This window comes from Typopeltis vanoorti, chromosome 21 (assembly GCF_054136105.1).
Source record: "Typopeltis vanoorti isolate ZY-2024b chromosome 21, IOZ_Tvanoo_1.0, whole genome shotgun sequence".
NCBI lineage: Eukaryota > Metazoa > Arthropoda > Arachnida > Uropygi > Thelyphonidae > Typopeltis > Typopeltis vanoorti.
In genome coordinates, this window is record NC_143569.1 from 13,220,520 (window position 1) to 13,248,045 (window position 27,526).

Here is a 27,526-nt window from a genome sequence, read left to right on the forward strand (position 1 = left end):
GGCCACTACCCAGACTAGTTTCGACCTTTATTGAGGTCGAATAGGAGTTCATGTCTCTCATCATAGGTATTTGGAAAACAAAGCATGCTGAGGGTCAGCAAACAGTAAGAGAGGAGAATAATGAAAGATAGAGTAGGATAGTAGGAGGTAAAAGAGGCCTCAGTCAACCTGTTTAGCCTTATATGGCTAATTGGTCTGTGACACATATTCTCAATTTATCTGTTCAAAAAAAAAAAAAATTTAACCATAAAAACTTTGACTAAAGTTCACTTATAAATTTATCCTTAATAATTTTGTCAGTTATCTATGAAGGAGATCCATTGACCTGTTTTGAAAACAGTATTTTCAGTTAGAACATTTTTTTTTTTTTTTTTTAAATTACATAAAAATTAAAGGACTTAAGGTCCGGTCCATTGAACTGAAAGCGAACAAAATAATGAACTTACAGACCTGGTACCACTGGGACTTAAAATGGGGTAGAAGACTGGCCCGGGAGATGCCACTCACAAAGAGCAGCACCGCCTCGCAGTAAGCCTTCGCAGCCCGGGTTCTCAGATCTACCCCCCTTATTTGGAGTAAAGGAAACCGTGCCAGCGAAAGCTTTGTGGCGAGGAAGAACAGAGTGGTTGTTACTTTTCCTAGGGAGAGTTAAGTGGAATTTTGGAGATACTAAAGAAATATACAAGGCTTGATGCGTCCCTGTATAAGAAAGCATATTTTCGGTGGTTTGCAGTATTTGTTCACAAATTTAAAGTCGCCTAGCAGATGTCTCTCTTGCGCAAGAAATTTAGGAAGATAAAAAAAGAAACCTTTCCTTATTCCTGCGTACATTAAATTTGCGTCCCGTACCTGGGATTTTTTCTGTACCTTCCAGATGTGATACTTTAAGACGTTAATTAAAAAAATGGCGAATTTTTGGGTCTTGTTGACTGGTGGTGGGAATTGCAAGTGTATGACCTCTTCTAGTGATAGCATCAGGATTCCCAGTGCTGTGCTCAGTCTTTGCCAGAGGCGTTGGGCTAGTGGGCAAAAATAAAAGAAATGCTCCACCGTTTCCACGCCCCGGCAGACATCACAAAAGGGATCGCACGGACTGGGTACGTACCTAGATTTAACCTGTTTCACCAGGAGCCGCCCATAAGCTATTCGCCAGGCCAGATCCCAATGAAAAGGCTGTCCCCAGCTATTCTTGATGTTTTTTAAAGAGAATTTCATTGTTTGTCCCGAAGTTTGGTGTATCACGCCTGGAGAGTTGGAAGAAATCCCAGTATACTGCTTTGGGTTTGTGTGTGAGGATTTCTGTTCCTTTGTCTCTAAGAACTGTGAGTGATTTTACTAGTGTGCGGTACCACTTGGGCACAACCCTTGCACGGGGTCCAGCATAGTCCGTGGTTCCAAAGAGGGGGAGGAAAAGACCTATAAAATATCTAATTAGGAGGCCTGAAATATGGTTTGAGTTTAAGGCCTTCCGTACGGTTTTAAATGTATTTGCATAAAGCAAGCTTTTGAGATCAGGCAGAGCGTACCCCCCTTCTTCATGTTTTAGTGGCAGGTATTGTTTTTTAACCTCATGTTTTTTTTCATTCCAAAAGAAATCTATGAGTTTTTTGGATAATTGGTTTTCTTGTAGCAGTGTGATGCCTGTGATATTGACTGTGTGCATCAGCATTGGGGTAATGATTGTTTTTATCACTGTGGCTCTGCCATAAAAGGAGAAAAATGTCGGTTTGAATAGACTTATCTTTTCTGTACTTATTTCCTGTAATTTTTTAACTGGTAAAGCTAGCGACTCAGAAAAGGGAACTCCTAGTATTGTTAGTGGCTGCGTATGCAGCGATAAACCGTAGGGAAGTCCGGTGTTATGGAAATTTCCAAAATTTTTGATTTTGGTTTTTTGTGCATTAACTCGGAGACCACTGACTATGCTGAAGTTTTGCAGTATGTCAAAGACTCAGAGTCTCTGAGTGTAGACATCATCTGCATATGCTACTATTTTGCACTGTTTGGAGACTTGGGGCAGTGGAATACCATTAATTGCAGGGGTGTTCTCTATTCTTTTGATGAGGGGTTCTAATGCTAGGGAAAAGAGAAGGGGGCTTAGTGGGCAGCCTTGCCTAACCCCTCTCTTTATACGGATTGGTTCTGTCAGAAACCTGTTAATAGACAGTTGTGTCGAGGCCTCCGCGTACATGTTTAATTATACGCCGAAATCTCGGGCCTATGCCTACTTTTTTTAGGGTGTCCTGTAAATACGTGTGGCTGACGCTGTCGAACGCTCTTTCTGGGTCGGTGGAGAGAAGTGCCAGGGGATATTTTTTTTCCTTGGCCAGTCTGATTAGGTCTCTTAGCAGGAAGAGATTAAATTCCATAGATCTACCTGGGATTCCATAGACCTGTGAACTTGTTATTATGTTTTCTATTCCACCCTTAATGCGTGTACAGATAATTTTTGCGAAAAGTTTATAGTCTAAGTTAGTTAAGGAGATGGGACACCAGTTATTTGACAAGGTCCGATCGCGGTCTTTTTTGGGGATAAAGATTGTATAGCTCTTAGCGAATTCCTCGGGGATGTTTCCCGAAGTGAGGAATTCGTTAAAGATCTTTACTAGTGCTGGCAGTACAAGGTCCCAGATAGATCTATAGAATTCTATCCCCAGTCCATCTAGCCCTGGGGTCTTTTTTGTCTTCATCGTTTTGCACGTGGCTTTTATTTCAGCTGCAGTTATCGGCCTGTCATGCAGGGCACTAAGATGCTCGGGAAAACGTTTGACGTCCCACTCACTGAAGTCATCTGTGCCCTGCTGGTCAGCGAAGATGCCGAGATACTGCTGGTGAAAGTGACGGAGTATTTCATGGGTTGAATTTAGAATCTGGCCTTTCTCCGTGATCTGGTAAATCGTTCTTTCTTCGTTTGCTGCCACCCGTTGTTGATTGTAGAATGCGGCAGAGGGTGTTTCCAAATTTCTGAGAAAGAGTCTTGTGCGAAAGTCGAGGTCATCAACTCTACTCTGCCGCTCTTGCTGCAGCTCTATTTCTACCTGTCTGATAAGATGTCTGCAGGGAACTCCAACTCCGCTCCGTTCGCTTGACCGGTACCAGCTGAGTTCCCTGTAAAGATCCCTCAGCCGTTTACGTTGTTGGTAGACCCTTTCACACCCACATTTTTGAAACAGTTCCTTAGCCTGCCACTTAAAGTGCAGCCAGTTTTCCCAGCCCTAGTTGATGTTTGTCCATTCATCACAGAGTTTCTGTAGCTGGTCGCTAAAAAGACTGGGAAAGGTAGGAGGAAGCCTCCAAGGACCTCTGGCTGTTTCCATAACCTCTGGGAGTGTAATTTTTAAAATGACCAATTTGTGGTCTGTTGACATGTTGTGTGCTGTGGTGTGACGTGTCCTTTGAACATACTGTTCCAAGTTTTGGGACAGGTACACCCTATCTAGTCTAGTCGATATCTGGCCGCGGCACCACGTTGTTTCTACCTTCGATGGGTTATTCTTCCTCCAGACATCGACGAGATCAAAATTTACACAGCATCTTTTTAGAGCGGCGGTTCCGCCGGTTCCGGAGTTTGCGTTCCCGCCTACTTTGTCCAAACATGTGTCTTCCACACAATTCCAGTCCCTGGCTACTATTAGGTATTCTGCTCCCAAGAGGTAGTTTTCAAGGGCAGCGAAGAAACTGCTTCTGTGGTATGGGCTGTTTGGGGCGTATACTGCAACAAGCCAGATGGTACGGCCACCATACTTCCAGTCCACCGTTATTAGACGTCCCATGGCGTCCTTCTGGACGTTGAAGAACCCCCCCGCGATTGGGGGGCGAATTAGTATCCCCACCCCTCGCGAGTGAGCATCCCCAAAGCACCAGTAGCTGGTGACTGGGTAGCTTCTCGAGAAGTTCTCCACGTCCCAATGCTTATAAAAATGGGTTTCTTGAATCAGGAGGATATTAATTTTGTACCTTAACATTAGCTTCCAGACAGTGCTTTGTGCGAAGGGGTTGCGTAAACCGTTGGTGTTTAAAGTGGCAATTTTAAAATCCATGTTGGTATTTGGAGGGAGGGGGAGGGGTGTTGTCTGTTTGTTGCTCTACATGTTCCACCTGTGATTTGTTTTGAAATTCCATTTCTGTGATGCTATAAATGTCCGTGCTGTAGATATGTGAATGAGGTTCTGCAGGTTGGTCCACTACTGGGGATAGGTTTCCTGTCTTTGTTACCGCCTCCTCAAGGGGCTGGGTGCCTTCGCATTGGCTTGTAGTTTGGATGTTGTCCATTTCATCTTCTGACGAGAGTAGGCTGCTTTGTTTAGCCTTTTTTGCCTCTTCTGTTTCTGCCTCTCTTGTGCGCTTTATTGGGGCGCTGGTTGTTACAACTTCTTCCTCTTTGCTGCGGGTTTCGAAGTTGGCTGTTATTTCCTTGATGTGGCGGGTTGCCCTGGGTGTCTTACTCGTTACAGGTTTCATGGAGGTTGTGTTTTCTGCTAGTGTTTCTTTTTCGGTCTGTTGCCGAAGCTCTGGAAAATCGCTCCCTGATGATACCTCAGGTTTACTGAGGGGTATAGCCCTGATCGGTATTATGGTCCCTCCAGCTGCTTCTGAGAGTGTTCTGTGCGAGCACATGTCCACTTTATGGGTCAAGTCCCCACATTTAAGAAGCTTCTGTGCAGTTTACTATTTTGTGCTCTGTTGATTTGCAATTTCTGCACTGTAGTTTTGGGCATTCTGCCCCTAGGTGACCATCAGAGTCACATTGGAAACACAATCTTTTAACAACTGGGTAGTTAACCATGACCCTTGTTTGGCCCACTAAAATGAAGTTGGGAACTTCCTTTTTCATATCCATCTGTATTTCAACGTTGCCTGTTTTCCAGCCTTTGTAATCAGCATGTTCAAATGCTTTGATACTAATAATATCGCCCCATTGGCTAAAAAATTTCTTGACGTTGTCTTCATTCTCCAGGTATTCCAAGGGAAATCTAGTTATTCTTAACGTTTTCCATAAACTCCCTATTAAATAAGGTTTGATCGTTTGTCCCGCACAGGGGAAACCCTCTAATAATTTGCTTCTTGTTTGGTCATTTTTGACTACAATTTGGAATCTTTCTTTTGAGTACAGTGTGACCCCCGTATATGTTTTCTGCCCCTACTGTATCAATCAGAGCTTTCACTAACGTCCGCTCATCTGGGAGCCGCTTGACTTCGATACCAAGCGTCCTAGTTCTGGGTAAGAATAATGGCATTGTTGGGGGGAAGACCTAACTACTGGCTGTAGAAGGGGGGGAGGTAAAGGAGGGCGAAGTCGGGGAACGCCCGGTGTCTCTTACAACAAGCAAAGAGATACCAGAAGGAATGGGTAAAAGAGCCAATAATAAGAAAAAAAGTCTTACCAACGCCGCGGTACTTCTGTAGAAAGTGAGCATGGAGCTCTCTCTCTTCGGGCCGTGGGAACTGGATCCTCTTTTGGACTGGTAGGCACAGGTTCTTTCTTCTTCGAACTGGAGCTCTCTTTCACGTCTTGGCAAATAATGCTGCAAATATTGAGGTCTCGTCAGTGGGAGCTAGGCCCAAGCTGAGATACCAGGCAGAAGCATTCGCAGGTCATCTCTACCTATAGGATTTGCCAAATGGTGTGCCACCCTTTTTTAATAAATTACTCTGGATTTAGAGAAAGATGTTGAAAGTTTATTTTTCACTTGGTTAGAGTATAATAAATTTAGTTTAATCCTTTATCCAAGTGTGAGCAAACAAAGTTTGCGCCTGAAAGTATCTTCAGGACTGGGGTAAGGTGGTACAACACCAGGGCAACTCGTTGCAAAGGTAGTTGCAAAGGTGGTTGCAAAGGCAGCTTGCTCCATTGCCTGTGTATTACACATGCAGGCTTTTGGCTGATACACATGCATTATTGAATGCATGTGTATTTTGAAAATGACTCCACTTTTCCTGCATAGGAAAGATATGTTTCCTTCTGTTATCGTTTACAGAGTTAGTTTAAGATCACAGGCGAACTTTTGAGTAAATATATTAAGAAAATGATAATAAAATTACGTAAATGCTATCATAATGATGTATATCAGCATAAACTAAATTACCAACTGTGGCTGCAATACTAGTCTTTACCATTTCCTCCAATACAAGTATTTTCAGATGATGAAATTCATCTCTCACCTAAAAACAATTACAAACATCCAGGCCCACTGTGAGTTTCGAATCCACAGCTCATTGGTGGAAGAGGGTACGCTATCCAGTTGGTTGTTAGTGACATGATATTTCTGATTACAGTTTATTTTTGAACAGTTCACAAAAGAAGTAATTAATTATGTATTTCACTTTGGGAGCATGCAACTATATAGATTTTTTTTTCAGTAAAGAAGACTAAATATAAATTTTAAAATTTCTTATTGTCATAAAATACTAGTATTGGAAGAAAAGTAAAGACTAGTATTGAAGCTGCAGATGGAAATGCAGCTTATACTGATTTACATAATGATTATAGTATTTAATCAATTTAATTATCATTTTCTTTAATATAATTACTCAAAAGTGCACATATGATCTTAAACTAGTTCTGTAAACAATGGCAGCATACAAGATGTCTTTACTATGCAGGAAAAGTGCAGTGGTTTACAAATGTATTCAATAACTAAAACATGTTACCTTCTGAATTAGTTCAGATAAAAATATATATCACACCTGGATGGATGTCTAAATGCACAGAACAGAAAAATAATTAATAGTTAGATGAATAAATATTCTTAAATTATTATTATTAATATTTGATGCCTCCAGGGAGTCCAAGGACTCATTGAGGGAGGGCACCTGTCCTACAACTCTGTCTCCACTATTCAATCCACCAACTGACTGCAACTACACCAATGCCATCTACTGCCGACTACGACCACTAGTATTTCCACAGACATCCATGCCCACAGCAGGATTCGAACCCACAGCCTTTTGGCTGGAGAGCGGATACATTGACCACTCGGCCAGCAGACTGGCAATATGTGCCCTTTCTCCCTAACTATTCTTAAATATTTTAATCTTCCTAATAACTATTCTAACTATTAATAGTTAGAATAGTTAATAGGAATAGGTAAATAGTTAACTATAAATATAAGTTGGAAATAACTATTACCCCTAAATTATTCTTAAATATGGTGCCCTTTCTCCCTAACCACCCTATCCCAGTTCTTCTAAAATTAATATTCCATCTGCAGAGCCTGTAGTATCTAAGTAAGAAAGAATATTAATAACTTTATACGGAATAAAAATTTCAGAATGCTAAATATAATTGAAGTAATAAATATTTTTTTTTTACTACACCAAAAGGCTACAGTTCGGCAAAATTATATAAATCAAGTGGATATTAAATCCAGCATTATTTCAAAGCCAAATGTAGAAACTTTGAAAGTTTCATATGAAATTTGACCAGAGAGCTTACAGGAATACACTCGCCAGCATTTACGAGTCACCCTGGCACAGACATTATAGAAGACATGATTGCTGCCCTAGCATCCATATCTTTGCCTTTTATTGGTTCATTTTGATAAGGTTTCACTGGCCTGCCAGCTGTTTAGAACTAGTTGGTTCTCCTTAGATTAAGCAGAAACCTTAAGAGAATAAAACTCTTGTTCAGTACTAAGGAACTTGAAGTGTCGGAGAGGTGTATTTTTTGTAAGCAAACTCTCAGTCGGTGGTCAGTGCATGTCTTCTATAAGGTCTGTGCTAGGGCGACTTGTAAAAGCCAGCAAGTGTATTCCCATAAGCTCTCTGGTCAAATTTCATATGAAACTTTCATAGTTTCTATATTCAGCTTTCAAATAATGTGGATTTAATATCCACTTGATTTATATAATAATACACGAAATATTTCTTTTCTTTTTTTTTTATATATTAGAATGACACGACGATTTTTTTGTGTTTAAATGTTCTGGAATAAGGATGTTTTAACATTTAAACACAAAAAAAAACGCAATATCAAAAAGAAAAATAGAATACAGAGTACAGGGAAGACAGAAATAGCAGTTCACGCCCTTGAACAGAAACATACCCTGCAAAGTGAGAAGGCCAATAATACTAGACAAATAAGACAATGAAATAATGCTTAGAATATCAGAAACAATAGCCATAATATGTGACGAAAACTCAATCAACGTCCACTGACCCTACCTAATTTCCGAGTGTTGGAAGCTCCACAACATAAAAATTAGGTCACAACTACAACCAATAAGCGAAAAAACAAAAGTCCTTCTAAAGCAGATACACCAAGCCGACATGACATAGTGCTACACTTTTCCCGAAACGTTCCAATGATGATACACGATCGAAACAGCTCGCACCCCATTAACGCTCTCCCAAGGCCCTGTTTTCCATAAATCCCTTCCTTTTCCCAATGAAGCGCCCTTAAATATAATAATAATATATATATAGGGTGTCCCAAAATTCACACAAGATTTAAGTTTAGCACTATTTGTGCGGTAAAGTGTTGCCAACGAGAAAAAAAAGACAGCGTGACAGCTGACAGTTCAGGGTTATTAAAAATGGAGCGGTACACGAAAGAACAATGCATTTTCATTGTTGAGCAATATTTTAAAAATAATGAAGGTTTGGCGGCTACAGTTCGCAATTTTCGTACAAAATATGGTCGGAATGGTGATTTAACTTCATCAACTGTGAAAAGATTAATTAAAAAATTCAAGGAAACTGGATCAATTAGTGATCTTATACACTCTGGCTGTCCTTCAACAAGTCGTTCAACAGAAAACATCGAAGCAGTTCGTGAGAGTGTTGCTGAGAGTCCAGGAACATCAATTCGGCATCGTGGTCTTGAATTGGGCATTTTGAGAAGCTCTCTACAGCATATTCTCACAAAAGATTTGCATCTTTGTGCTTACAAAGTTCAATTGACTCAAGAACTGAAGCCTACTGACCACACACAGCGAAGAGAGTTCGTTGAATGGATTATGGAACAACAACAAGTGGATGCTTATTTTTCGAACAAAATCATCTTCAGTGATGAGGTTCATTTTCATCTTGATGGCTTTGTTAACGATAAAATTGTCGCATTTGGGGTTCAGAAAATCCACGAGTGATTTGTTGAGAAACAAATGCATCCACGTGTTTGGTGCAGATTTTGGGCTGGAGGCATCATCGGTCCATTATTCTTCGAAAATGTGGCTGGTAAGGCAATAACAGTTAATGGCGCTCGCTATCGCCACATGATAATCCAGTTTTTTGTGCCTGAATTGCAACATATGGATGTGGACGGCATGTGGTTTCAACAAGACGGTGCCACATGCCATACAGCCCGAGAAACAATTCAATTACTGCATGAGTCATTTCCTGGTCGTGTAATTTTCCATTTTGGTGATCAGAATTGGCCACCCAGATCATGTGACTTACTGCCATTGGACTTTCTTCTTTTGGGTTTTTTGAAGTCTAAGGTTTATGCCAACAAGCCCCACGACCACCCCCGCCTTGAAGGAGGAAATTGAGCGCTGTATCAACATAATTCAGCCACATTTATGCAAAACGGTCATGGAATATTTCGACAAAAGAGTGCGTATGTGCCAGCAAAGCCGTGGAGGCCATTTACCCGATATGCTATTCCATGCATAACCCTATACTGTATACTTTATGAATCAATAAGAAATTACAATTTTTAATTAAAAACCTGTGTTGTCTATCAAAATTACTTCTTGCGTGAATTTTGGGACACCCTGTATATATGTATATATATATTATTTTAAAAAAAAACCAGGGTTATCTAATTTAATCTTCCCACCTTGCCTCAAACCCCCCACCCCCACATTTTCTACCTCTTTATCATCCTAACAGCAGAAGTATAGAGAACAAAGACATCCTAACGTCCAAACAAGGTATATGTAAAATTTAGTCCTCTATTAGTCTGCATATATTTACCTCTAAAATAAACTTATAATGCCCTAAAAAATTCTTGAGTAAAAATAAGGGATACTCCTAAACAGAAACAGGCTAAAATCGCTGTATAAATAATAATTTACATCATTACTAACTTCCTATCTACAATTTTCCTACAAATTATGTCAAGATTTCAACATTATTAGATCTTATATTTCTATCTTCTAAGGCACATTTTACTGTATCAATCCACCTATGAAGTTAGTGAAACATGGCTGACAGAAGATGACACAGCTGGTGGGATTGAATGTGAGGGGTATGGTGTGTTCAGGAGAGACAGGGAGAATAAAATGGGGGAGGTGTGTTATTGATGATAGCAGATGAGCTACAGCCAAGGAGAATAGAAGTGGAACTGCAAGATAGAGAAAAGAGCACATTTGAAGCTATTTGGTGTGAGACTGAAACTAGCAGAACAAAAATAAACTGTTGGGTGCTGCTATAGACCAGATGATGAAATAGATGGTGGTGATAGTATGCATAAGCAAATAGAAGAAATGAGTGGAAGGTAATTATTATGGGAGATTTCAACATTGATTGGTAACATTGATTGGAAGGAGGAGAGGACACATGCGAGGAAGGAATTGGATTTTAAGCGGTTATTAAGGGATAACTATCTGCAACAGCATGTAATAGGAAAATACTAGAGGTCAGAGAGGGCTTAACCTGGTAATTGCATCTGAGAATCTGGCTGTAACGAATATGACCACATTGCCACCAATTGTTGAGAGCAATCATGGGGTCTTGACTTGGGAGGTGGCTAAAGGTGTGGAATTTACGATTAAGACAGGGTACATGTGGAATTATCAAGCTGGTAAATATGACAAACTTGGGAGATTGATTGGTATAGTGCCATGGCATGTAAAACCACAAAGGCTAGAAGTTGACAGTGCATGGGAGGTGGTTAAGAAATGTTTGCATGAAGCAATGGCTGACTGCATACCTAGAGTCCGAATAATAAATCAAGTTAGATTGAGTTAAATGGATGAATAACACCATTAAGCTTGAGCTGCAAAAAAAGAAACAACTATGGAGGGAATTTAAGGAGAAAGGTGACCGGCAGACACATGAACAGTATAAAACCCAGGCCAGAAGGGTAACGAGTGTGGTAAGAAAAGCAAAAAAGGATTATGAAAGAACATTGGCCGTGCAGGCTAAAGACAATCCGAAACAGTTCTTTCGATATGTTGGAAGTAGAAGAAAAAATGTATATGGCAGAATGATTTTAAAGAATGCCGATGGTAGGGAGGTAACTGAATCAGTTGATATAGCTGAATTACTGAGCGAGCACTTTGCAAGAGTATATCATCCAGGTGGTGACACTGCAGAAATGAATGAACCAAAAGTTTATACGGGAATTGTGGTGAATGAGGTGGAGGTGAGTAGTCTTTTACAAAACCCAATGTCAATACATCTGTGGGATTGGATGGTATACCAGCTCGTGTCGTACGTGAAGCAGCTAAAGAATTGTCAGTACCTTTGACCATTCTGCTTACTCTGAGTCTCGGGTCTTGGTTAGTCCCGAGGGAGTGGAAAGAGGGGAAAATAGTTCCACTGCATAAAGGTGGTTCCAAGACTGCTGTTGTAAATTACCGACCGATTAGCATATCAGGAATCGTTGTCAAGGGCTTGGAGAAACTAGTCAAGAGAAGAATACAGGATTGGATAGATGAAAATGGGATACTGTATGGGGAACAACATGGTTTTCTGAAGGGGAGATCATGCCTCACTAATTTGCTCACGTTTTATAACACAATAACGACTGAACTGGATAAGGGTAATGGGTTTTCAGTGATTCTACTGGACCTTGCCAAGGCATTTGATAGGATACCACATGGAATTCTAATCAGTAAACTGCAGCATGTGGGGATGGATATAAGGTTGGTGAGATGGATAGGGGGGTGGTTGATGGAGAGATACCAGAGAGTGGTTTATTTTGGAGTGGAGTCCAAAAGACGGCTTGTGACCAGTGGTGTGCCGCAGCATTCTGTTCTTGGACCACTACTTTTCAATTTGTTCATCAATGATATAGGAAAGGATCTGAGAGGAAGTGTTCACTTGTTTGCTGATGATGCAAAGTTGGGTAGAGCAATTGTGAGTACACAGGATGTCAAAATTTTGCAGGATGATTTGGATAGTCTGGAGACTGGGCTAGGGAAAATGGATGTCAATTTAATGTGGCAAAATGTAAGGTTATGCATTTTGGAGTGAAAAGATTAGCAGCAGAGCATCACACTGGTGGAACCATACTCCAGGAAATTGATGAGGCCAGGGATTTGGGAGTGTTGGTGGATAGGGAGTTGAAGTTTAGGGGGCACATTGCAAAAGTGGCTAAATCAGCTCATAAAATCACTTGGTTACTGAAAAATACTTTAACAAACAGAGATAAACAAATTATTGTTCCTTTATATCGAGCCCTGATAAGACCCCATCTGGACTACTGTGCCCAGATATTGGGGCCAGGGTTTCTTCTTGATGGGGAGGAGATGGAGAGCACCCAGAGACGAGTGACCAAGATGGTGGCAGGTCTGTGGAATGAACCTTATGAGAACAGATTGAAGATATTTTGGTTGCAAAAATTGGTTGATAGGAAGAAAAGGGGTGATATGATTGAGACATTCAAATTACTGAAGGGTTTCTATAAGATTAATACAGAAGATATTTTTGAGAATAGGACTGGTGGTGGGAGGACTAGGAGCCATACATGGAAGTTGGGCAAGAATGTGGTTAACAAGGGTGTTAGAGCTAGGTTTTTTACTTGAAAAGTGGTAAATGAGTGAAATGAGCTGCCTGTTGTGGGCGCTATGAACGGAAATGAGCTGAAGGCGAGGTAGGATAGATACTGTGTCAATGTCGAATAGTTGTTCTTGACATGATGTTAGGCCCTCCCTCGATAAGTTTGTCGACTCCTTGGAGTTGACCGAAATAATAATAATAATAATAATATCTTGGTCTTCCTCTGGGTCTTTATCCTGCCAACCTGCAAAAAACACTTGTTTTTTGCTAATCTTTCCTCTCCCATTCTGTTTAAGTGACCATACCACCTGAGATTAGTTCTGAATGCTAACAATGTTCAGGTTCTTTCCTAATATCCTCATTTTTAATATGATATTGCCACTGCTGCCATCTGTTCATGCCCTAATCTTTCTCAGGACATCTCATATCTGCAATCTCTAGTCTTTAGTGAAATGTTTTATTTCTAACCCAGCTCTCAGATCCATAAGTTAAAATTGGTTTGAATACTGCCTTGTATACAGCTAATTTAGTGTTTTGACTAAATTCTCTCTTATTCCATATAAATTTATTTAGCTGACTTCATACCATACCAGCTTTGTCGATTTTGTTGTCGATTTCCATATTTAATTTACCATTTTCATTAAAAATCATGCATAACTGAAATGTTTCACTTGTTCTATAGGTTCTCCATTCACAATGCAGTTGATATTTTCAATGCTTCTGCCTATTTTCATTGTATTTGTCTTGTTATTGCTGTTCTTCATACCATATCTATTACAACAGTTATTCAATTTAGTCAGGGAATCTTGCAGACTTGTAGTGGATTTATTTAGAAAAATAATATCATCCGCAAAAAGCAGAGATTAACACCTCCAATTTCGATATCAGGTTTATTACCACTTTCCTTCATAACGTGATCCATATAGACATCTCAATAACAGAGGGGATAATGTACATCCTTGTCTGACACCAGATTTAACATTAAACAATCTTCCTGTACTTCCTTCAATTCTAACTGCTGACTTACAACTGACTAAGTACTACTTCATATAATGCCCCATTGACACCATACAACTGTAGCATTTTGAATAGCTTCTCTCTTGGCACTTTGTTATATGCCTTTTTCAGCTCTACAAAACTTAAATACAGAACTTTGTTATATTCCCATGATTTTTCATCCATTTGTTGAAAAGTGAAAATCTGATCCTGACAGCCTATATTTGGCCTGAATCCAGCTTGTTCTTCACTATCTCTTCCATAATCTTTCTCTCAACATTTTCTCAAGTACACTTGCATAAATCTTACCAGGAACACTCAGTAGTGAAATATCTCTGTAATTTTCACATTTGGTTTTATTTCCCCTTTTTATATATTGGTACTATGATAGCTCTACTCCAATCATCTGGAATTCGTCCCTTTGTTCAGGCCTTCTGAACTATGCAGTGCAGCCACTGTAAGATTTTTATACCTCCATACTTGAGCATTTCTGGTCAAATATTATATACTCCGGCTGCCTTCCACATTTCAGGCTTTAGATGGCATTTTCTACTTCAAGTATGGATATGTATTCCTGATTGCATTCCAGTTGAGTGTTTTTTACCACTGTGCTGTCAATGATTGTTTCATTTAGCAATTTTTTGAATTACTCCATACTTCAAGGATATCTTTTTCTCCAGTTTTCATGTCACCTTTATCATCTCTAATTCCTTTTACAGCACTCTTTCCTCCATTTCTGAGCTTCTTCAACAACCTCCAGAATATCTTGCCACCTTCTTGATATTTATTTTCTATGTTCTTACCAAAGTCTTCCCATGACATTTGGTTTAGCTAGTTTTACATAGTGTTTAGCTTTCTTACATTTGTTTCTGTATTCTCTAAGAGCACAAGTTGACTTATTGCCAATAACTTTTGATATTCTTTCTTCTTTTCCTTCACTGCCTCTATAACTTCCTGTGTCCACCAGGGAGTTCTGATTTTTCTATCCTTGCAGACAACCTCACCACATTCTTCTCTGGCTGAATCAATCAGGGTTTTCTTCAAGGCTTGCCACTGAATCTCCAAGGTTTGGTTCCTGTTCTCAAATTCTTTCATTTTTCCTTCAATAAACTTTGTGTATTTAGTCTACAGTTCACATCCGAGAGCTGCTCAACTTTAATTCGCTTTAAAACTTTCCTACATGTTCTTCTTTTCAATATGAAATTAAATTTTATCCTGGTCAAGACTAAATGGTGATGACTTCCAATTTCAAATCCTCTGTACACTGTAGTGTCCTGCACTAGTGAGAAAACATCACAACTGACAATAACATAGTAATTGAAACTTTTGTTATTCCTTGCCTCTTCTCTCCATGTGAATTTGTGCACATTATTATGATAATTATATAACACCTATAGGGAAGTCCACAGACTCATCGAGGGAGGGCACCTGCTCTACAACTCTCTGTCTCCACCACTGGTTAGTAATAACCAGTTCATGTCCTGAGCAGAAATCCAACAAGTATTTGACATTATTATTGGCTTTGCTCTTTTCTCCAAATTTTCCCAAAATATTTTTGTATGTCTCACAATCATTTCCTACTCTGCTATTTAAATCCCCAACAAGGACCAACCTTTTCCTTTTTCATTGCGTCAGTTGCTTTCTCTAAAGCCTCAAAAAATTCCTCCACTTCTACCTTAGTAGAACCTTCTGTGGGATCATAGGCACAAATAAGTCTCACTGTCCAGTTCCCCATTCTGATATTTGCCCACATCAATCCACTTGAAATTGCCTGCCAATCAAGAATATTAGCCTTGTTTATAGTGTTGAATACTATGACTACTCCTTCTTTTCCTTGATTGTCATTGCCTGAATATAACATTTTGCATTTATTGCTCGGAAAGATCTCACCAGTTGTTGTCTTTTTTTCTTTCAGTCATCTCTATTATGTCAATCTGGTACTTATCCATTTCCTCAGTTAGCTCCATTTCTTTGCTATTCAGGCTTCTTATGTTGATAGTATCAATCTTGAACTCTGGTGATGTTGAGTTGGGTATGTTTTAGGATATGTTCCTGTAGCCGAATTTTCGCTATTCACCCTGGTTCCCTGGCAAAAACAATGGGGGTCTTGTTTTTGCAACCAGGCGATGCCCCAGCAGGCATGAAATTCTGTCATGTTGTACCATCATATTAGATTGTGGTTTAAGCCAATAAGAATATAATTTGGTCAGTTAGATCTCAAATTGCCAGCCCATCCTTGTTTGATAAGTATCTGAGCAGGTACCTAACAGGGGTGCACCACGAGGTGAGGTTTGGACATTAGGTCAAAAGCCCTGGTCAGCTCTCCACATTCCTTTAAAGGCTCTGCAGAGGTCTCCTCTCAGTTATACAGCTTTGATTCATGCTGGTACAAAGATCATTATTTCTTAGGCATATGCTTGCTAATATACGAAGGGCTTAGCGTATGTTTCTATGCATATTTCTGTTTATGTGCTAGTCACCTGAATGTGGCTTTCTCACAGTCAAGAAGCATGAGAAAATTTCTAAAATTAGCTTTACTTTGGCAACTATTGTATTTAAGCATATTTAACTTAGCCTTTCTTTTTTCTTGTTCAAGTTTCAAAACTTCACTAGTTATTTATCTATTCACTACGATTTATTTGGCTTAGTTATTTATCCTTAGCAATTATATGCAGTGCTGATTGTATTTGTTCTTATTTCTTCCCAGGTTTTCTCTGCTTCATTCTTTTCTGGCATTATATGTTTAGATATTTCTTTTTACATTTTTTGGACTTGACAATGTTATATTTTCAAATTTGGTTTTTATTTCATTTTTGCCTAAATTTAATCTGCATTTTAGATGAAAATAATTCTTACTTTGAGTACAATCTGGTTCTCTGAAGGATTTTAAGCATTCCTCACTGAACACTTTTTGTTCACATTTGCCTTATTAATAAAGAATCTAATAATATTTTTTGCAGAAGAGTTTGAGAAATTCTAGATCTATTTAAGTACTTATTATTAAGATCTATTAAATACTGCTGGTCTGGTTGGCCAAGTGGTTAGAGCATCTGCTCTCCAGTCAAAAGACCGCAGATTTGAATCCTGTTGTGGGTATGGATGTTTGTGATTGTCTGTGAAAATATTAGTGGTGGTGGTGGGCAGTAGATGGCATTGGTGCAGATGATGCAGTTCACTATAGTTAGTGGATTGAGTGGTGGAGACAGAGGGTTGTGGAGTAGGTGCCCTCCCTCAATGAGTCTTTGGATTCTTTGGAGGTGTCACATAATAAAAATAAAGTACTGTTCTATTGATCCCTTCCAAAGGTTACATATTGTCATATTCAAGCCAGGTCAAAATTATGCTAATTTCAAATGTAATTATTACCTACAACAAATACTTTTTGCTGAGCAGTTATTAGTAAATCATGCTCATCCATCTATCAAAATGATACACAATAAGATATGTACATGACCAAAATCAATACAATACAGACAAGTTATGACATTTCATTTCAAAAGTCACACGATGTTATGCATATTCCTGCTTTCTAGCTCACGTTTTTTTGTGCATACTGGACATGTTAAAGGCTGCTTTATATGTTTAATCTTAATATGATTCTATAAAAATGAAATATTTCAAAAATAAGGGAAAAAACATACCAAAGCCATCATCTGTGATTAAACTGAGGCTACCATAATCCTCCTTTAGTGTAATGTCTTCTGCCCGACTTTGATTAAGTGCTGGAGCTTCCATATCAATACTTGATTGAAAAGAAAATAAATAAATAAATATATAAATAGGTACATCATCCAGAGAAACACACCTACTTCAGTGCATTTCTGTATTCACTGTATAAACTATATGATTCAGCAAAATAAATCAACATAAAAATGTACAAAATCTGAAAAAGGATTCATATAGCATCCAAACATCTTACCTTTCAGTCATCTAATCTTCCCAAACTCCTACTTAACATCTAAAAATCCAAATAACAGGCATCCTTCTGATGTCTGTTATTCAAGCATTCAACCATGACTAATGCCCAAAAACTGATTGTTCTGATGTAGGTTATTTGGTCTTACTGAATGTTGCATACTCCATTCTGACACATAATCATGCTACACGCCCCATGGTGCTGAAGGGATTAGATGCCATAATTTGGTGTATATATACTTTAGAAATATATATTAGGGATGTAAAGTAAATTGTTCTCTTATCATCTACTAATATGCTATCTATCAGTAACTAAACTTCAATATCATTAAAAAAAACTTAACAATATTATAGTGATAATTTTGACACTGGCAGTATGGCCAGGATGTCTAAATCTCAGCATTAGCTGAGATCCAAGGGAGTGGAATGAGAGTAGAGTAAGATAAGATATGTATATATGACAGTAAATTTAAAAAAAAACAAAAAAAACAATCAGTGTCTCAGGAGTGGTAATTAAAGTATTGGAAAAGCTGGTTAAGAACAGTATTATTATTATTATTAACACCTCCAGGAAGTCCAAAGATTCATCGAGGGAGGATACCTACTCTACAACTCTCTGTCTCCATGACTCAATCTACCCATTACAACAAACTGCAACTACTATCATCATGTACACAAACGCCATCTACCACCCATTAGTATTTTCACAGAAAATCACAAACATCCATGTCCACAGCGGGATTCAAACCCACAGCCTTTTGTCTGGAGAGCAGATACACTAACCACTCGGCCAACCAGGCCAGTATTCAGAAGTGTAACAATAGGAATAACATTTTAATTTGATACATGGAAGTGGATAGAATATAGCACTGTCAAGGAAAAGCCTTACCTATAATGTAATGTACTCATTTTTTTTTTATAATAAAGTGACAAATTAGTTCAATAAAGGAAATTAACCATGATACTGCTGGATTCTGTGAAAGCATCTAGCACAATACCATATAGAAACTGATTACATGAACTGGAGCAGAATCAGGAAAGTAGGTGTATGACCAGCGGTATGCCACAGATCTCTATATACAGATTACTGCCACTACTTAATTTGTATGTTAAAAATAATCAGGATGATTTTTGTATGTGTGGAGGGGAATTATCCAGTTGTTTGCTGATGATGTTAAACTAATGAGGACAATAGTAAATAATAGCTATGTGGTGTTACTTCAGAAGGATTTGATCAGGCTGACAGTGAGTGCAAAGGATAATTGTTAGCAGTTTGATGTTGAAAACTATAAGGTTTGGGATGAAAAATTAGAGTTGCAAGCTATGTATTACAGTGATGAATTTTAAGTTGTGTATTATACTGAGAGGACTGCACTGCAAGGAATTTGTGCGGCTAGAGATTTGGTGGTACCAGCAGACAGGAGTATGTATGCAGAGGAAATAATGCAAAAGTAGGCAAAACTGTTCAAAAGATCATTCTGGATGTTGAAAAATATGCTAATGAGTAGAGATAAAGAAGTTACTTCCTTTTTTTTATTAAGGTTCTGATACATCCACATACAGACCACTAATTTAAAAAAATTGGAAAAAACCTTAGCTCATTCATGGTACTACAGATTTAGAAATAAACCTTTCATGGGTGAGAGGCACATAAAAAAAAATTATTCATAATTCTCTTCTCATCAAAATAATTCACTGACAATGCAACAATTACCTCTGGCAAGTTCAAATTTGGTCATCGGGGTTTTTGGGAATCTAGGTAGGTAACAAGATCGTGTCAAGTCTGTGAAGTGCCTCCTATGAGGATAAATGACAACTTGGGAGTTATAAAAACTGAATGACAGGTAGAAAAGAGGGTATATATGATAGAAATCGGAGGTGGTGAAGGCGTTATATAGAGCAGATGGAGAAATATTTCGATAGTTAGTGGAGAAAGGTCACTCACAGAAGTAAAGTCAAAGTGTAGTTGACAGGATTGTGAGGGCTAAATTTTTTGCTTGACAAGAGAGTAATGAATGAATAGAATTGCCAGAGGTAATTGTTGTTGCATTGTCAGTGAATTATTTTGATGAGAAGAGAATTATGAATAATTTTTTTTATGTGCCTCTCACCCATGAAAGGTTTATTTCTAAATCTGTAGTACCATGAATGAGCTAAGGTTTTTTCTATTTTTTTTAATTAGTTTTATATATATACTTTTTTTTGTATTTTTATTTTTTTTTAACTAGTCCAGAAACCCTGCAGAGAACAAACATGGAACATTTTTTCAAGCTGATTCAGCTTCCAATGAGCAAGGCAGTTGGTCTAACACCAGGTAATGAAATTCATCTTTGCCCTAAAGACAATCACAAACATCCATACCATGGCAGGATTTGAACCTGCAGCCTGGTAGTTGCCATTCTGCCAACCAGGCTAGTTAGTGTGAGAACTCCTGCAGTGAGCATGAAGACTCCACACAGATGGATATTGACGATTATAATTGATAATTTTTTCAGAAAAGAGACATACACCCTCCCCAAGCTGAGATTCCACATTCCTCTTGGAATCACCCCAACATACCAATGTTAAAATTACAACCATCATCTAAATGGCAAACATTTCCTTAAGAAAATTCCAATTCAAATAACTGTGTCATAAAAATGCTATAAAAATTTCATTTTGAACTATCTTTTGAATACACAACACTTATTATTGAGACCATCACAGATACATCTTAAGAGTGTATTCGTATCAACTTTTCTGATTTCTTTCAATTTTCTTTCAGCAGTGGTGATTATAGCATATAACTTAGTGCTAGTTCAATTTAGTTGCATTGACTTTTTTTGTTTGTGATATCTGACAAAAAAATAAACCCAAATATTCAAGTTGTTTTTTGGTCTCTCGACAATGTCTCATCCATTAAATTGTGCAGCCTAGATAAGACATTAAAAATATATTAAAAAACCTGCTTCTCCAATGCTTTGGTTTTTATATTTTTTGTATTACTTTTTCTTAAGGTGTGCTTAAGGATCAAAGCTGTATAATTGAGAGAAGACCTCCACATAGCCTTTAAAGGAATGCGGAGAACCGACCAGGGCTTCAGACCTAATGTCCAATCCTCACCTTCTCGTGGTGCACCCTGTTGGGTATCTACTTTGATACTGAACGAACGAGGATGGGCTGGCAATTTGGGATTTAGCAGACCAAATTGTATTCTTATTGGTTAAACCAAAATAAAAAATGATGGTACAACATGACAAAATTTCATGCCGGCTGGGGCGTCGCCCGGTTAAACAAGGCCCCCGTTGTTTTCGCCAGGGAACCAGGGCGAACAGCGAAAAGTCAGCTACTGGAACAAATCTGAAAACGAACCCCAACTCAACATCACCAGAGTTAAAGATCGGTACTATCAACGTAAGAAGCCTGAATGGCAAAGAAATGAGCTAGCTGAAGAATTAGATAAGTACCAGATCGACATTATAGGGGTGACTGAAACAAAAAAGACAAAAACTGGTGAGATCTTTCTGAGCAATAAATACAAAATGTTATATTCAGGCAATGACAATCAAGGAAAAAAAGGAGTAGCCATAGTATTCAACACAAAATATGAGGCTAATCTTCTTGAATGGCAGTCAGTCTCAAGTAGAGTAATGTAGGCAAATATGAGAATGGGGAACTGGAATATGAGACTTATTTGTGCCTATGGTCCCACAAAAGGTTCTACTAAGGTAGAAGTGCAGGAATTTTTTGACGCTTTAGAAAAAGCAACTGACACAATGAAAAAGGAAAAGTTGGTCCTTGTTGGGGATCTAAATAACAGAGTAGGAAATGATTGTGAGGCATATAAAAATATTTTGGGAAAATTTGGAGAAAAGAGCAAAGCTAATAATAATGGCAAATATCTGTTGGGTTTCTGCTCAGGACATGGACTGGTTATTACTAACACCATGTTCCAACATAAAAATGTGCACAAATTCACATGGAGAGAAGAGGCTAGGAATAAGAAAAGTCTCGTTGACTATGTTATTGTTGATAGTGATGTTTTCTCCCTGGTGCAGGACACCAGAGTGTACAGAGGATTTGAAATTGGAAGTGATCACTATTTAGTCTTCAGCAGGATAAAATTGAATTTCATATTGAAAAGAATAACATGTAAGAAAGTTTTAAAGCGAATAAAAGTTGAGCAGCTCTCAGATGTGAACTGTAGACTAAAATACAGAAAGATTATTGAAAAGAAAATGAAGGAGTTTGAGAACAGAAACCAAACCTTGGAGATTCAGTGGCAAACTCTGAAGAAAACATTGATTGATTCTGCCAGAGAGACATGTGGTGAGGTTGTGTGCAAGGATAAAAATAATCAGAACTCCGTGGTGGACACAGGAAGTTAAAGAGGCAGTGAAGGAAAAGAAGAAAGCATATCAAAAGTTCCTGGCAAATAAAGTCAGCTTTTACTCTTACAGAATACAGAGACAAATGTAAGAAAGCTAAACACTGTGTAAAACTAGCTAAACAAAAGTCATGTGAGGACTTTGGCAAGAATATAGAAAATAAATATCAAGAAGGTGGCAAAATATTCTGGAGGTTGTTGAAGAAGTTTAGGAATGGAGGAAAGAGTGCTGTAAAAGGAGTGACAGATGATAAAGGTGACATGAAAACAGGAGAAAAAGATATCCTTGAAGTATGGAGTAATTACTTTGAAAAACTGCTAAATGAAACAAGCAGTGATAACAGCACAGTGATAAAAAACACTGACCAGGCATGCAGTCAGGAATACATATCCATACTTGAAGTAGAAAAAGCCATCAAAGGCTTGAAATGTGGAAAGGCAGCAGGAGTAGATGATATTCGACCAGAAATGCTGAAGTATGGTTCGATAAAAGTCTTACAGTGGCTGCACTGCATAGTTCAGAAAACCTGGACTGAGGGACGAATTCCCGATGATTGGAGTAGAGCTCTCATAGTACCCATATATAAAAAGGGAAATAAAACTGCATGTGAGAATTACAGAGGTATTTCCCTACTGAGTGTTCCTGGCAAAGATCTATGCAAGTATACTTGAGAAACAGTTGAGAAGAATTGTGGAAGAAAAGCTTGGTGAAGAACAAGCTGGATTCAAGCCAAATAGAGGCTGACAGGATCAGATCTTTACTTTACGACAAATAGTCGAGAAATCATGGGAATATAACAATGATCTGTATTTAAGTTTTGTCGACTGGAAAAGGCATATGACAAGGTACCAAGAGAGAAGCTATTCAATACGCTACAGTTATAGTGTCAATGGGGCATTATATCAAGCAATATTTAGTCTTTATTTGAGTTGTAAGTCAGCAGTTAGAATTGAAGGAAGTACAGGAAGACAGTTTAATGTTAAATCTGGTGTAGACAAGGATGTACATTATCCCCTCTGTTATTCATTATCTATATGGATCACATTATGAAGGAAAGTGGCATTAAACATGATATCAAAATTGGAGATGTTAATGTCAGCTCTTTGCTTTATGCGGATGATGTTATACTTCTAAATAAATCCGCTACAAGTTTCTCTGACTAAATTGAATAACTGTTGTAATAGATATGGTATGAAGGTCAGCAATAAAAAGACAACGACAATGAAGATAGGCAGAATCATTGAAAATGTCAACTGTGTTGTGAACGGGGAACCTGTGGAAGAAGTAAAACATTTCAGCTTCTTAGGCACGGTTTTTAGTGAAGATGGTAAATTAAATATAAAAATAGACAACAGAATCAGCAAAGCTGGTATGGTGGGAAGTCAATTGAATAAATTCATATGGAATAAGAGAGAAATTAGTCGGAACACAAAATTAGCTGTAGACAGTGTTCAAACCAGTTTTAACTTATGGATCTGAGAGCTGGGTCAGAAGTAAAACACTTGACCAAAGACTAGACACCGCAGATATGAGAGCCCTGAGAAATATTATAGGCATGAACAGATGGCATCAATGACAATATCATATTAAAAACAAGGATATTAGGAAAGAACTTGACATTGTCAGCATCCAGGAATGCATTAGTAGAGCTAATCTCTGTGGTATGGTCACTTAAATAGAATGGGAGAGGAAAGATTAGCAAAACAAGTGTTCTCTGCCAGGTTGGCAGGAAAACGACCAAGAGGAAGACCAAGATATAGGTGGATTGATATGGTACAAAGTGCCTTAGACGATAGAAATATAAGATCCGATAATGTTGGAGCCTTGACAAGTAACAGACTGATTTGGAGGAAAATTGTAGATAGGAAGTTAGTAATGATGTAAATTTTTCATGTAGTACTGTCATATCCTGTACACCCCTTGAGGGTACATGGCAGGAATTTGATGATGATGATGTATTACTTTTTTTTTTTTTTTTGCCTGTTTGAAAACACCTAAATATTTTTACTGTCATATGCATGGCTAACAACTATGTGGCAAAATTTTTTATGTTTCAGTGGAAAAAAACGATTGTAATTTTGCTTTATAATAAAACTTTATTTCGAAACTGAAGAGAGAGAGAGAGTGTGTGTGTGTGAACGCGCGCACGCGTGTATCATTATTAATGATAGGGCCCATAAAATAATGAGATTGTGGAGGCTCTATGTTTCAGACAGCTGAATGGAGTGATCCCTTTTTAGTCAAAAATCACCTATTACAAATGAATATTCACTGACTCACTGGAAATCTATTCATCTCATACACCACATGCAATGAGAAAACCTAGCCCCCATACCATTAGTTACACACTTTTACTCAAATTCTAGAGATAATTCCTTATTCTCTTCCATCTCTCATGTAATGAAAAATATCCCCTGCATTTATAGTAAAAAATCCCCTTATCAATTCTAGTCTATATATATCCAACTTGGACGTTTACATTCTTACACAAACACCTAAAGACATATAAAAAAGAAATTACCTTCTTTTGTCAGTAATTCTTCAGTTGTTGTTTTTTTTTTTTTTTTCAGAATCAGTTATCTATTGTGTTGAAATCAGCCATTACTACCTTAGCAGTAGGCTTTGAAACTCTTTTCCATTATCACTTCTAGATTTCTTGGTCATCAATTTCAATAACCACCAATAAAGTCTCCAGAGTGAGCAAACTGTAAAAAAAGTGTTGTGAAACAGCTCAAGTAAAGATAAGTGTTGCTTGGTGTAATAATTAATGGTAGGTAATGTTTGCATTTCAGCAAAATTTGTTTATTTTTGATAGTTTAGCATGACTGCATAGTGCTTGTGAAACTCTATGGATCATGGTTACGATTTTTCATGTAATTTGTAGCCTAAGTGAACAAGAATAAAATGCTGATATGAATAATGACACTATGCCATGCAGTATGAAAATCATGTATAATTAAGAGTATGGTTTTTTTTGAAGGTGGTTTCTTGTCAAGAGTGTGGTACAGATGACTGGGGAAAAGAAGGATGCATTTGCGAAGAGATGGAACAAGAGAAGCGAGAAGGTGTGGATCTGCAGAAAGTGCAATATTTTGCACTTTCTGCAGATAGTGTAGAGAAGGAAGTTAAACAAGTAGCAGAAGTTAGTGGGGAGTGTAAGAAGGCTGTGGAGGCAGTTATTAGTAATAATCAGTTACTCTTTGTAACTGATTAGTAATAATCAGTTACAAAGAATACAAAGAGCAGGCCAAGAAGTTTATTGGTTGGCAAGATAGAAACAATGCAATATGAGCAGTAGCCATTCAGGCCAAAAAAAAAACTTAAAGAATTCTTTCAATATGTGGCAAGTAGAAGTAAGAATGACTATGGTAAAATTATATTAACAGATGAAAATGGCATTTTTATCTGTTAATGCTATGAAAATAGGATTTGATGACAATATCACTAACTCTTAAGGATATTAACAGTGGCCTTAGTAAACTAGATTAACAACAGTCTTGCAAAGGGCAAGTTCCAAAGGAGTGGAAAGAGGGTAAAATGTTCCTCTTATTGGCCAATTATAAGTCAATCTATGGTAAGTTGTAGTTAAGGTGTTGGAAAGGTTAATAAAAGCTAAGACACAGACTCAGGTGACAAATGGATTGAACAAGAGTGTTGCACATACAGTGGTATATTTAGATTTTGCAAAGGCCTTTGACAGATTATCACAAGACAAGTTTATAACAAAACAGAAAGATGGGGTTAGATGCAAGAGACAAATTATTAGCTAAATTGAAACAGATGGGTTAGATACTAGATTAGGAGTCGGATGGGTTATTGGCTGTCAGGTATCAGCAAGTTGTGTATGGGAAGGTAGTATCCCAAAAGAGAGAAGTCACTAGCAGTGTGCCACAGGGATGTTTTGAGCTATCATTGTTTAACTAGTATATTAATGACATTGGAATGGGGTTTAATGATATACAGTTGTTTGCAGATGATGCAGTTATAGAGAACAATGAAGAATCAAGCAGATGTTGTGCTACAGGAGGATCTGAATAGACTGTATGAATGGGCGAGTGAAGCATCCAGCTCAATGCAGGAATGTGTAAGATTTGAAATTTCATAAGAAATGATAGGATGCAAAGTATAAATGTGGTGAGGAAATTTTGAAGAAGATAAAGGAGATGAGAAAGCTAGGAATAGTGGTGAATAGAGACTTGAAGTTTAGGGATTACACGGCTTAAGTTGTGAAATTATCACACCAGATTATGGCAATGATGAGAAGGACTTTGACATGCTGAAGTACACAGGTTATGATTACATTGTTAAGTCTTAATCTAGCTATCTTATTGATTACGAATTAATCAGGCCTTCTGGATTATTATGCACACATATTACCCGGTTTTCATGGGGATGAGGATATCCTGTAAAGGATCCAGAGAGAGATTGACTAAGGTGGTTTTCAGTCAGTATGTGGAGTATGAAGAAAGACTGAGAGAGTGTCATTTACACAGATACATTAAAAGGTGGAGGAGGAGTAAACACAACTAGCACTTATAAGTTGATAAGAGATTGTTACCAGGTTAGTGCAAAAGAGATTTTTCATAGAATGGAGAAAGATGGGAATATAACAAGAAGCCATCTCTGGAAACTGCATAAGAAGAGTAAGAGGAGCAGGTTGGCCAAGGGCATGGTGAGTGCATAGATGATGAATGAGTTTGAAGGTGCAATTTGATTAACTTTGTGTGTGACAATGGGACTTCCTACGATGAGTATTTTGACTCCATGGAGATCTGGTGCTAATAATAATAATAATGATTTCTTATAGTGGATATCCATTAATATAATTCTCAACTTGCAATCTCTTCAATTCAAAATAAACTCGGACTTGGCAAGAATGATGAACTTTATAATCATTGTCAATTCCACTAGTCACTTCCAATTATCATACCAAGATTCATTTCAGATGCATTCCTCATCATACTTAGAAACTTGGTATCACTAGTAAATAACTGGATATCACTCGACAGACCATCCATCCCTCAAGATTACTAACAGACAAGCTAACGTCAACAGTTCTGAGTTACATAACTGGTACCTTCATACTCAGCAACTGTCTCTTACATACAACAGGTTTTCATATCAGTCATATGCACACTCTCTCTTATCCATATCACCTTGTACTTTTTATCTCCATACATTTCAGTTCATAAGTATTATTAGAGCATTTATATGAACTCCTTCAGAGGACTAAACACTAACTCAAGTAAGAAATAAATTTGGTGAATGGAAGCAGAGAAAAGAAGAAGAAAGAGGTGTGAGGGAAAAGTAAGAAGGGAATAAAGACAAAACTGTATGGTGATTCTATTATCTCAGGTGTGCTTGATGAGAAAAAGAGTGACATTGGTAAAATGCAAAGATTAAAAGTGAGTGTTCATAATTTTGGTAGATATGAGTTATTATTATTATTGTACAAGAAATCTACATGGAGTCATAAGACACATCATGGGGGATATCTATCATGCCTTTTCTTGAACGCATTGACCGACAAAGTACTTGTAACAGATTCTGGTAACTCATTCCACTCATTCACCTCTTAATGC

The 27,526-nt window shown here is 37.9% G+C and overlaps 1 protein-coding gene across 1 annotated transcript in view; it reads right to left on the minus strand.

The window, feature by feature from the left end:
• The window catches only part of LOC150094629 (double-strand-break repair protein rad21 homolog), a 342,589-nt gene that overhangs the window by 219,772 nt on the left and 95,291 nt on the right, over positions 1 to 27,526 (minus strand). The window contains exon 5 of the mRNA XM_090411608.1: positions 17,304 to 17,404. Within this exon, the coding sequence (XP_090267734.1) occupies positions 17,304 to 17,404 (101 nt within the window). The remainder of the gene's footprint in view (positions 1 to 17,303; positions 17,405 to 27,526) is intronic.